This window comes from Anomaloglossus baeobatrachus (genome assembly GCF_048569485.1).
Source record: "Anomaloglossus baeobatrachus isolate aAnoBae1 chromosome 5 unlocalized genomic scaffold, aAnoBae1.hap1 SUPER_5_unloc_13, whole genome shotgun sequence".
Taxonomy (NCBI): Eukaryota; Metazoa; Chordata; class Amphibia; order Anura; family Aromobatidae; genus Anomaloglossus; species Anomaloglossus baeobatrachus.
This window is the reverse complement of record NW_027441788.1, coordinates 63425-76406: the sequence shown is the minus strand read 5'-3', so window position 1 is coordinate 76406 and position 12982 is coordinate 63425. Positions and strand designations below refer to the sequence as shown.

At 43.1% G+C, this 12982-nt stretch overlaps 1 protein-coding gene across 1 annotated transcript in view; it reads right to left on the bottom strand.

Moving 5' to 3' along the window:
- The window catches only part of LOC142258829 (uncharacterized), a 117135-nt gene that overhangs the window by 75911 nt on the left and 28242 nt on the right, over positions 1–12982 (bottom strand). Inside the window, exons 3-4 of the mRNA XM_075331413.1 lie at positions 11239–12503; positions 11078–11175 (exon numbers count right to left, since the gene is read on the bottom strand). Coding sequence (XP_075187528.1) covers positions 11078–11175; positions 11239–12503 — 1363 coding nt within the window. The remainder of the gene's footprint in view (positions 1–11077; positions 11176–11238; positions 12504–12982) is intronic.

Genomic DNA, 12982 nt, shown 5'->3' with positions numbered 1-12982 from the left:
CAACAAGTCTGACACATAGTCAACGGATGGAGAGGATGATACAGGAGTATCTCCAAATGAACATCGATGCAATGACTTTGCAAATGGAGCCTTGCTCCTTTTGGGCTTCAAATCTAGAAAAATGTCAAGAGCTCTCCAGTTACGCCTCGAAGATTTTGTCGTGTCCAGCTGCCAGCGTTGTCTCTGAACGTGTCTTCAGTGCTGCTGGGTGTGTGCTGACAGATAAGCGCACGCGTCTGTCCAGTGACAATGTGGACAGACTGACGTTCATCAAAATGAACAAGTCATGGATCCAGAAGGAATTTACTACCCCTGTGTCATCCTGGGGAGAGTAAATGCTTGTGGATTTGGAATGTGCTTGATGCAAATCAAAACATCCTGTTTGCAACTAGGGCACAAGTGCTGCCACTGATAAGGTGTCTGTGTGGGGCCCAATTTTTGGAAAAAAAGGGAGACTCCGCTTGGAGTAACCCTTGCTTGCTGTGTTTTTTAAAAATGATACAAGATGAACAGATCTGAAGGCAAGATGAAGCCAACATCATGTCTCCGCCTGCACTTTTCTCACAAACCTGCATTTTTCCAGGGACACCCTACTCAACACCGTCTACAGACAGCAGCCAGATCTCTGTCCCTCAGATGTGGTCAAATAAAAGGCCACTTACTGCGACCCATGACAAAGCTAAGTGGTTGACTCTATCCCTCTGTAAGCTGTTGGCTACCGAAATGCTGCCTTTACGCGTAGTGGACACACAGGATTTTACAGACCTTATGTCTGTCGCTGTGCCCCAGTACCAGATGCCCAATCACCACTGCTTCTCCAAGAAAAGCATGCCCGCGCTACACCGGCATGTCGCACACAACATCACCACTTCCTTGAGAAAATCTGTGTGCGACAGGGTGCATTTCAACACAGATACTTGGACCAGTAAGCATAGACAGGGTCATTACATGTCACTGACTGGGCACTGGCAAACTATGGTGAGAGATGGAGAAGGGTCTGCTGTACAAGTCTTGCCGTCCCCACGAGTTGTTTCAATCCTTGTTCTGTATGTAGAAGTTAATACACTGCTTCTGCCTCTTCAACCTCGTGTGGGTCCTCTACCTTTGCGCAAACCCTGTGTGGTCAGGCCACCCTTCCTTGCAACTGCGCACAAGGACTACCACACACCTCCTTACTATGCTGGCAGCAGAGCTCAATGCCATCAGGCGGTCAAAGTTTTACTTTGAAATGTATGGGAAATGTGAGTCACACCGCTATTACAGAGAATAGTAGTCAGGCAGGGTCAAAACATTAATTGAGGAACAGGAACAGAATGGGACGGCCAGGACTTAATCAGAAAACAAGCAGAGGTGAAATGCGTATCGGCCAACAAGGTACATAAACAGCAAGCAGGAAAAGTAGTCAGGTAACAAGCACACAAAATCATAAAACTGAACTGGGGGTAAAATTAACCAGAGGTTCATAGCTATGTCTGGCAGTGGTCTGCAGACAGGATGGGCATAAAAAAGGGTGTGGTGTCTTCCCATTGGTTGTAGCTGAATGATGGTATTTCATCTGTGAGATACCCACCAGCTACATTCAGCCAGAGATTCTGCATCTGTCAAGGTAATGCAGCCCAGTGGGTGAGCATAACCTGCGTCCACCTGCGCCGCTGGCATCGACTACTCTCCCATCATCAGCACTATTCATGAAAGGAACACGTTGTCACCTGGCGACCGGAGTACAAATTGACGGAGCGGACTCCGTTGGTGACTTAACAGCCGTGTGCGGCAATGATGCAAACCTGGCTGCGGGCCATCCTCAGGGCAATGTGACACACGTGCCTTTTATGGCTCACGTGTTGATCCGAATTCTCCAGCAATTTTTAAAACACCATCACGGCCTACATGGCCTTGTGCAGCGGGCACGCTCGCTATGTGCTCACTTCCATCGTGCGCACACAGCAGCTCAACAACTTTCATCACTCCGGAAGTCTTAGGGTCTGGCAGTTAAACGCCGGAAATGCGATGTTCCGACACGCAGGAATTGGAATCTGCACATGTTGCAGCGTGTGTGGCAGCACCGCAGAGCCCTGCTGAAATACGGTAAGACATATAGCCTGGGATAAGTTGATCCAGAGGTGGTGCAGATCACGCTGCTGGAGTGGTGTCAGATCAAGGACCTATGCACCCTGCTACACAGTTTTGAAATGTCGACGAAGATGTTTAGCACTGGCAATGTCATTCTCAGCGTGACAATTCTGGTCATCTACATGATGGAGCACACTGTAATTATTATTCGGAGTCAGGTGTTGGGACAAGAGGAAGGGGAGGAAGTACAGGAGGAGTCATATGCGGAAGGGATAACAAGATCTACGAGGTCCAGATGGTCAGCGGCACCTATGCGGCAGTCATGGTGAGGGAGAGGGATTAACAAGGGCGCATAGTATCAGCAAAAAGTGTTGATGAAAGTGCAGGAGCCCATGAAGAAATGGAGGACGAACTGGCGATGGGCATGGAAGACTCAGCAGATGAGTGAGAGCTTGCTCACATTTCGGTTGTGCGAGGTTGTGGGTAGAGGGCAGAGGAAGGATGCACGATTCTCACCTCTCTGCCACCAACACACCAAGGACTTGGTCCTCCTGGATGCACAAGACACATGAGCGCCTTCTTGCTGCACTACCTACATGACCCTCGGATTGTATGAATTTGAAGTAATCCTGAATACTGGGTTGCCACACTGTTAGATCCCCGGTACAAGACAAAATTTGGCGAACTAATTCCTGCCATAGAAATAGACGCACGTATACAGGAGTATCTGCAGAATGTGGTACGCAATCTTAGATCTACTTTTCCACTAAACACCAGTGCTGCACAGAGTGAATCTCAACACTTTGTCATGGATAGGAGGAAATGGTCTTTTACTTGTCCACATCGGAGGGACCGAGGGATGGCTGCTGTGCTGAGATGGCGTTGAGTACGGTGTCCCTGCACAGTTGCACTTTTGGTCATATCCCAAAATGAGTTGAAAAAGGACAGATGCTGTTGGAAAGGGGAACAGGTGTGTTGGAAAGGGGAAAAAAATTTTGGTCCGTGGATTTGGTGGTTAAACAACTGTAACATTTGCTGAAGAAACAACATCTGTTACAGTGGGACTGGCAGATTTGGATAAAGTGGTATATAATCTGTGACCGCTATATAACAAAAATTAATAAGAAAAGAAAGAGAAAGGTATATATCACCTTCAGCAGTCAGTGTCCACCGTGCTCCCAGTTGGAAAAGGAGAGGTTGGCAACTTGAAGGTTTGGTGGAGGATACAGAGCTGTGTGGCTATGAAACTAATAGTAGCCTGAACCGAGTTAGACGCCATTCGGATCTGGAGACTGTGAGCCCTGTTAGCGTCACAGGGTCCACATGCCCACCCAGCCCAGGAACTCCCTGTTAACAACACAGGGGCCATTGAGTACGCTGACCGTGTGCGTAGGGGCCACACCTGTGGACAGCAGGCGCATCAGCAGCAGCAGGCCTGTTAATGCCACTGGGCTGCACAAGCAGGACTGTTAGGACAGGAGCTGGTCTTAACCGTTCTGCGTTACCAACTGTGGTGGTGGCCTGCATCCACCACCCTATCCCTGCCTACCTCTGGCCTAAAGCCGCAATGGGTTCAACACATGGAGGTGTGCTCTTTCGGAGCATAATAGAAGACTGCGCACCTCCTTGTTGGCTCCAGCCCCTTTTATAACCTGGGTCCGCCCCAAACCAGGGTGAACCACAATGCACCTCCTGGAGACAAAAGCAGAGTGACACGTCATGAGTGGCATAACTAGCGTCCTATTTGGAAACGCAACTTCAATGATGACCTCATGGCTGCCATGACCCAAACACCTCACCAGTCATCGTCTGACCATCAATAATGCGGTGACAAGTCATAGGTGTGGGCCTCTGCAAGCCATTTGGGAGGACACCTGATGCCCTGTGGTCTATATGGGACCCCCACATCAGGGCCAGGGCCAAAGAGTTCATTACCGGACCTAGTCTCTGATGCAGGAAGTGCCTGAGCATGCTCAGTAGCATGAAATACAGTCTCTGAAAAAAGACTATCAGCTTTAGCATGGTGTCTAGGCACAAAACAGGACTTAGACCCGGCACAGAATGCAAGCACCTGTGCAAAGAGGCTTTTCACACTTAGTGTGGGAGCATGCGCTGTATCCCGAAATGAAGACTTAGCGTCAGGAATGGCACAGTCAGGCTGAGCATACTCACTAGGCGAAACACTGTAATTATGCTGCAGCTGGGGTACATCGGCACACGCATGCGCACTAGCTGCCTCTCCACACTTAGACGTGGAGGGGAAATTTGTCTTGGAGATGCTGTCTATGAACAGAAGGAAAAGCTAAAGGAAGCCTGACTTTCTATCCCTCCGAATTATGAAATGCAGCAATGAATTCCATGAGTTTGCTATAACATTAGCGTAGCTAAATGTGCATGAGGGTGTGATGTAGAGGTGCTAGAAATAGCTTGTCACCAGTGGGGCACTAATGGAATACAACAGCCAGTTCTATGATGCCACAAAATGGCAGTATTTTGTGCTATCATTATAGCTTATTAAAAACAGAGCACGAGGTTGTCATGCAGAGGTGCTGCACATAGATTTGCAGTAGTGTGAATAGACAAAAGTACAATAGCCACGTTTAGGATACAACTAGGTACAGTGAGTGTTTGCTAGTATAATGGCTGAGTTTAAAAAAGTTTGAGTGTGCAATGCAGGCAGATGTCCTGCAAATATCGTTCCAATACTGTGAATTGACAAAAGTACAATAGCCACGTTTAGGATACAACTAGGTACAGTGAGTGTTTGCTAGTATAATGGCTGAGTTTAAAAAAGTTTGAGTGTGCAATGCAGGCAGACGTGCTGCAAATAACGTTCCAATACTGTGAATAGACAAAAGTACAATAGCCACGTTTAGGATACAACTAGGTACACTGAGTGTTTGCTACTATAAATGGCTGAGTTTAAAAAAGTTTGAGTGTGCAATGCAGGCAGACGTGCTGCAAATAACGTTCCAATACTGTGAATTGACAAAAGTACAATAGCCACGTTTAGGATACAACTAGGTACAGTGAGTGTTTGCTAGTATAATGGCTGAGTTTAAAAAAGTTAGAGTGTGCAATGCAGGCAGACGTGCTGCAAATAACGTTCCAATACTGTGAATAGACAAAAGTACAATAGCCACGTTTAGGATACAACTAGGTACACTGAGTGTTTGCTACTATAAATGGCTGAGTTTAAAAAAGTTTGAGTGTGCAATGCAGGCAGACGTGCTGCAAATAACGTTCCAATACTGTGAATTGACAAAAGTACAATAGCCACGTTTAGGATACAACTAGGTACACTGAGTGTTTGCTACTATAAATGGCTGAGTTTAAAAAAGTTTGAGTGTGCAATGCAGGCAGACGTGCTGCAAATAACGTTCCAATACTGTGAATTGACAAAAGTACAATAGCCACGTTTAGGATACAACTAGGTACAGTGAGTGTTTGCTAGTATAATGGCTGAGTTTAAAAAAGTTAGAGTGTGCAATGCAGGCAGACGTGCTGCAAATATCGTTCCAATACTGTGAATAGACAAAAGTAAAATAGCCACGTTTAGGATACAACTAGGTACACTGAGTGTTTGCTAGTATAATGGCTGAGTTTAAAAAAGTTAGAGTGTGCAATGCAGGCAGACGTGCTGCAAATAACGTTCCAATACTGTGAATTGACAAAAGTACAATAGCCACGTTTAGGATACAACTAGGTACAGTGAGTGTTTGCTAGTATAATGGCTGAGTTTAAAAAAGTTAGAGTGTGCAATGCAGGCAGACGTGCTGCAAATATCGTTCCAATACTGTGAATAGACAAAAGTACAATAGCCACGTTTAGGATACAACTAGGTACACTGAGTGTTTGCTACTATAAATGGCTGAGTTTAAAAAAGTTTGAGTGTGCAATGCAGGCAGACGTGCTGCAAATAACGTTCCAATACTGTGAATTGACAAAAGTACAATAGCCACGTTTAGGATACAACTAGGTACACTGAGTGTTTGCTAGTATAATGGCTTAGTAACAATGAGTTGTAGTGTGCAATGCAGGCAGACGTGCTCTGCAAATGTCTTTGCACTAGTGGGACTATAGCAAAGTCCAATAGCCACGTTTAGGATGCCACTAGGTACACTGAGTGTTTGCTAGTAAAATTGCTTAGTTTAAAAAAGTTGGAGTGTGCAATGCAGGCAGATGTGCTCTGCTAATATCTTTGCACTAGTGGGACTATAGCAAAGTCCAATAGCCACGTATAGGATGCCACTAGGTACACTGAGTGTTTGCTAGTATAATGGCTTAGTTAAAATGAGTTTGAGTGTGCAATGCAGGCAGACGCGCTATGCAAATGTCTTTGCACTAGTGGGACTATAGCAAAGTCCAATAGCCACGTATAGGATGCCACTAGGTACACTGAGTGTTTGCTAGTATAATGGCTTGGTTTTAATGAGTTGGAGTGTGCAATGCAGGCAGACGCGCTCTGCAAATGTCTTTGCACTAGTGGGACTATAGCAAAGTCCAATAGCCACGTATAGGATGCCACTAGGTACACTGAGTGTTTGCTAGTATAATGGCTTGGTTAGAATGAGTTGTAGTGTGCAATGCAGGCAGATGTGCTCTGCTAATGTCTTTGCACTAGTGGGACTATAGCAAAGTCCAATAGCCACGTATAGGATGCCACTAGGTACACTGAGTGTTTGCTAGTATAATGGCTTAGTTAAAATGAGTTTGAGTGTGCAATGCCGGCAGACGCGCTATGCAAATGTCTTTGCACTAGTGGGACTATAGCAAAGTCCAATAGCCACGTATAGGATGCCACTAGGTACACTGAGTGTTTGCTAGTATAATGGCTTGGTTTTAATGAGTTGGAGTGTGCAATGCAGGCAGACGCGCTCTGCAAATGTCTTTGCACTAGTGGGACTATAGCAAAGTCCAATAGCCACGTATAGGATGCCACTAGGTACACTGAGTGTTTGCTAGTATAATGGCTTGGTTAGAATGAGTTGTAGTGTGCAATGCAGGCAGACGCGCTCTGCAAATGTCTTTGCACTAGTGGGACTATAGCAAAGTCCAATAGCCACGTATAGGATGCCACTAGGTACACTGAGTGTTTGCTAGTATAATGGCTTGGTTAGAATGAGTTGTAGTGTGCAATGCAGGCAGACGCGCTCTGCAAATGTCTTTGCACTAGTGGGACTATAGCAAAGTCCAATAGCCACGTATAGGATGCCACTAGGTACACTGAGTGTTTGCTAGTATAATGGCTTAGTTATCAGTTGGAGTGTGCAGAGGACAAGAGGGTACAGTGGCAGGATTGTGGTGCTCTGGGTAGAGGAATGGAAGCCTGCCTTTCTATTCCCTCCTAATGGTGAAATGCAGGGAGGAAATCCCTGACCTGGGCTACACAGACGCTGTTGCTGTTTGCAGGACCTGTCACCTATGGCTCTCTGACCCTGCCGGTTGGAGCCCTTAAAAGGACTGCTATAAAGTGCTCTCCCTAAGCTGTCTAACGCTGTGTATGCAGCGCATACAGCTGTATCGGCTATAGGACTCAGGAAGACGGAGCTGCGACAGTGATGTCTGACACCAAAGACGCAGAAGGCAGATAATGGCGTCCGTGAAGAAAATGTCCGGTTTTATAATGCAGGGACATGTGACATGCAGATCCTATCACACATGCCGTTGCTTCTCTGGCTCAAAGTCCACTTAGCTGTGTGTGTGTCTGGGATTGGCTGACATGCTGGCCCGCCCCACAAGACGCGCGCGCTTAGGGAAGGAAGACAAGAAAAAAAAAAAAAAAAAATGGCGATCGCCATTATAGAAACAGCAGTGATCTGAAGGCGCTGTTCACGCACACTATACACTGAAATGTGATAATAGTTTGATTCACAGAGTGACTTACACTATTACAGCAGAAACCAAGCTATGATTTAGCTGTTTTTTGGCTGCTAGAACCGTTCTCGAACGTTTCTAGAACTACCGAGCTTTTGCAAAAAGCTCGAGTTCTAGTTCGATCTAGAACATGCCCCAAAATCACTCGAGCCGCGAACTGGAGAACCACGAACCACGAACCGCGCTCAACTCTACTAATCATATTAACTAGTTTTATAGTTTGATTGATCAGGCATTTCTGAACGTAGCGATACCAAATATTTGAGCAAAAAACTCCATAACACCATACAAATTTGGATGTGGGCATGGATTCTGCTAAATCCCCACATACAGCACAAACTCAGAACCATGGTATTAAGAGAAAAGAGAACAAGAGTTTTATAGTGCTAAAATTGTTCAAAAAAAATTATTATGAAGAAGGTGAACATCCATTTAGTCTAAAAACATATTAAAACACCAGGACAATGCCCCGAGATAGATAGACAGCACTTAGAGATTAGAGGCACCTGTCCCCTGATGAAGATTGAAAACCGATGTATCGAAACGTGCGTTGGGCATTTCGAGGTTCCATTTCCTGTGACCTGTTACCGAATTCAGCTTTACCACCGCCACTTTTGCATGCCCTACTCCAGTATTACATCTCTGTATGCTTTAAGCTTTTTGAGTGGATCTGACTTCATGTTGTACCTAGTTATAGTCCACTATGGAGATACTATATTCTGATATTATGATGATTGTGCCATCTGTACCCTCATAACATGTAATTAGTTTCATGAGTCCCTAAGTGGTGTCTATCTATCTCGGGGCATGGTCCTGGTGTTTTAATATGTTTTTAGACTAAATGGATGTTCACCTTCTTTATAAGAAAATTTTTTGTACAATTTCTTCTATATAAACTCTTGTTCTCTTTTTTCTTGATACCAAATATGCGTAGTTTTTTTTATTTTTATTAACTGTTTTATTTTCAGGAGGGTAATTTGAATTTTTAGGTTTTTTTGTTATTTTTTTTCTTCCTATTATTTTTTAAAAACTTATTAACATTTTTTATTTATTTTCCTAGTCCCCTAGGGGACGTTATCACTGCATAGTCCGATTTCCTAAGCATTTCAGAAATGCTGCTTCCTGTGAGTGCTGGCGATCTGTCGGCTCTCCCAGGAAGTTTACCATGGCAGTGTCAGGGGTCATCAGCTGACCCCGCGCTACCATGGAAACACATTGGCGCACCGTGATCATGTCACGGGACAGCCGATGGTGGTGGGAAATGGCACAATCCCCACTGCGGCCATTTAAGTCGTGCTGTCAGTGTTTTACAGCGCTATCTAAAAGGGTTAACAGGTGCGGGTGGATCTCCGATACACCTGAGCCTGATACCCACACCTGATACCCAAACATATGCAGAGATTTCCTCGGGCTCACCACCAGAGCCCGCAGTAACTGGAGATAGGCGACCAAAGACGTACCGGTACGCCCTTGGGCGTAAAGGGGTTAAAAAACAAAAGCAATTTATATTTCATTATATATAGAAAATAAAAGTTGTAAATTTATTTACACACAACACTGCTGCATGGACAGTATATGCACGCTCAGTTCTGCTACATAAGCACATTTACATACAGCTCTACTAAATACAATGGAGATCAAAATTAGAGAACAATGTCTGATGACTCGCTTTTTTCAGAAACAATGTAATAACTTTGTCACCAAGGATGTTCCAGAGCTTTTCTATTGGGTTTAGATCAGGACACTGGGCAAGTATTTCATTGTTTTCTGTTTCAAGGAACTGCTTTACCCAATTTGTTGTATGACAGGGGGCATTGTCCTGCATGAAAATTGCTGGATGATTGAGGGATGAACGCAAGGAAGGAACCACATGTTGTTGAAGAAGGTTCTGATACACACTTACATTCACTCTTCCATGTAGCTGTATGAGAGGTCCAAATCCTGCTGCAGAAAACATTCCTCAAACCATGACACGTCCTCCACCACCATTCACTGACTTCTTAACACACTTTGGGTTTAGTCTTTCTCCAGTTCGTTGACGAACATAATGTTTCCCATCAGACCCAAATAAATTAAATTTGCTTTCATCGCTATCTATGGAGCACTTCTTCTCTGTCCACACAACATGCTCCTGACCAAAGGTGAGTTCAGCCTTTTGATTCTTTCTGCTAATGAGAGGTTTGGTCACTGCAGAGTGGGCTTTCAATCCAAATGCTCTTAAACATCGTGACATTGTATGACAAGACAGATCCTTACCCTGTTTGGTGCTGAACTGGCGAGCAATTCCAGCTGCACTGCTGAAACAATTACCCATGGAGATTCTCCACATTATCCTGTCCTCTCTTGCGAGAGCGACCAGTCTTCTTTGGGGAATTGAAAGAGTTCGTGATGTTGGAAAGATGCAATATTCTCCAAATCACAGACTTGCAACAACCAAATTCTCTTGCTAGGGCTGTTAGGGTTACCCCTTAGGCCTTCATATGGATAACCTGCTGCCGGTGTGTTTCAATCACTTTGTAATGGCAGAACATTTCTGCAAAGTCAGTGCAAACTCAAAAGTTAGGCTGCCAACAGGGTTTGTCAGATAATTAAGGAAATTAGCACTAGGTGCCAGATTAACACCAATAACTTGCAGGTATCTGAAAGTGTTCTCTAATTTTGATCAGTGTTTATTTACATTTATTTCATTTACATTTTTATGTGCTTTTGAAAAAAAACAATTTATGAAATAAGTTTAAAATACTGTGAATTTCCTCATATTAGCATATAATCACGTAGTACTACACAGTGATCGCAACTTTTAGAAAATTGTGATCTTCACTGTATATACATTTATATACACACACACACTGTGTACACATCACCCCATTTTACAGTCCCTTACAGGGTATGTGATTGATCCTATGACTGAAAAGTTTTTGTTAGAAGTGCATCTTATAGTCCAAAAAATATGGTAAGTTCCAAAGTAATTTCCCTTCCTCATTTAATTATACGACTGTCTGTTATGTGATTTTTGGACAATCTGTCAATAAAATATTTATTTTGTCCCTGTGCAAGTTATTATTGATGGTCAAGAAAATATGAGTTTCCTTGTTTTCATTTTTCCCATTCTAGGTATGATAATGGATACTCCCTGTGTGGGATTTTTGATGTTTAAGAAAGTTCCACTTGTGTTTAAAACATTCTGAACATGAAAAAGGCTTCTCCCCTGTGTGAGTTATTTGGTGTCTAATAAGATGCAATTTCTGGGGATAACATTTCCCACATTCTGAACATGAAAAATGCTTCTACTCTCTGTGACTGCTCTGGTGATAAAGAAGAGTTGATCTACTTGCAAAACATTTCCCACATTCTACACATGAAAACGTCTTTTCCCCTGTGTGAGTTCTCTGATGTCTAATTAGATCTGATTTGGTGTTAAAACATCTCCCACATTCTGAACATGAAAAAGGTTTCTGCCCCGTATGAGTTCTTTGATGTGTAACAAGACTTGATTTCCGGTTAAAACATTTTCCACATTCTGAACATGAATATGACTTCTCCCCCGTATGAGTTCTTTGATGTGTAAAAAGACTTGATTTCCAGTTAAAACATTTTCCACATTCTGAACATGAATATGACTTCTCCCCAGTATGAATTATCTCATGGCTAACAAGACTTAATTTGTGGCTAAAACCTTTCCCGCATTCTGAACATGAATATGACTTCTCCCCCGTATGAGTTCTTTGATGTGTAACAAGACTTGATTTCCGGTTAAAACATTTTCCACATTCTGAACATGAATATGACTTCTCCCCAGTATGAATTATCTCATGGCTAACAAGACTTAATTTGTGGCTAAAACTTTTCCCGCATTCTGAACATGAAAAAGGCTTCTCACCTGTGTGAGTTCTTTGATGTATAACAAGATGTGATTTCTGGATAAAACATTTCCCACATTCTGAACATGAAAATGGCTTCTCTCCTGTGTGAGTTCTTTGATGTATAACAAGTTTTGATTTCTGTATAAAACATTTCTCACATTCTGAACATGAATATGGCTTCTCCCCTGTATGAGTACTTTTATGTGTAACAAGATTTAATTTCAGGTTAAAACATTTGCCACATTCTGAACATGAATATGGCTTCTCCCCTGTGTGAGTTCTCTCATGTTGTACAAGGTTTGATTTATAATTAAAATATTTCTTACAAATGGAACAAGAAAATCTATTCTCCTCTGTGTGAATTTTTTGATGTTTTACAAATGATGTTTCTGGAGGAAAACTATTTCCATTTTTTAATTGTGAAATTGGCTCCTTTTCTTTAAGATCAGTTGGTTTTCTAATGCCTCTTTTGTGACTTTTATTAATTTTAGTAGTCTGTAATGATTCAGAAGAGAGGACCCGTTTCATAGAATCAGATGATAGATCTTTGCTGTGAAAGAAAGATGGGATATCTGGAATAATGGCATTTGCTTTAGTTGAATCTTGTGTGATCTCAAAGTCATCTGATTTATAAATTGAAGATGTCAGTTGTCCCACTGGTCTCGTGGTACAGCCATCTGCTAAGAATAAAACCTGTTATTTTTTTCATAAAATATGCTTGAAATTAATGTTTTTAAACATTTCTACTTAAAACGTCCATAGAAACAGCAAGTTATGTAGTAAAATAGAATTATTTGCTAAGACAATAACAGCTCACAGTCTAATAGAAGACCTCATGGCATGAACCAGTAGAGTATGGTACACCACCTAAAATGTTATGTAGGTGAATATGATACCAATATAAACTTCCTCTCCCACAAAAACAAGCTCCCACTCAGTTCCATCATCTGTCAATGGCAAAACAGAGTATTCCAACATTATAACGACGCCAAACACACCTCCAAGACGACCACTGCATTGCTAAACAAATTGAGGGTAAAGGTGCTGGACTGGTCAAGCATGTCTCCAGACCTGAACCCTATTGAGCATCTGTGGGGTCTCCTCAAATGGAAGGTGGAGGAGCAGAAAGTCTCTAACATTCACCAGATCTGTGATATCATCATGGAAGAGGA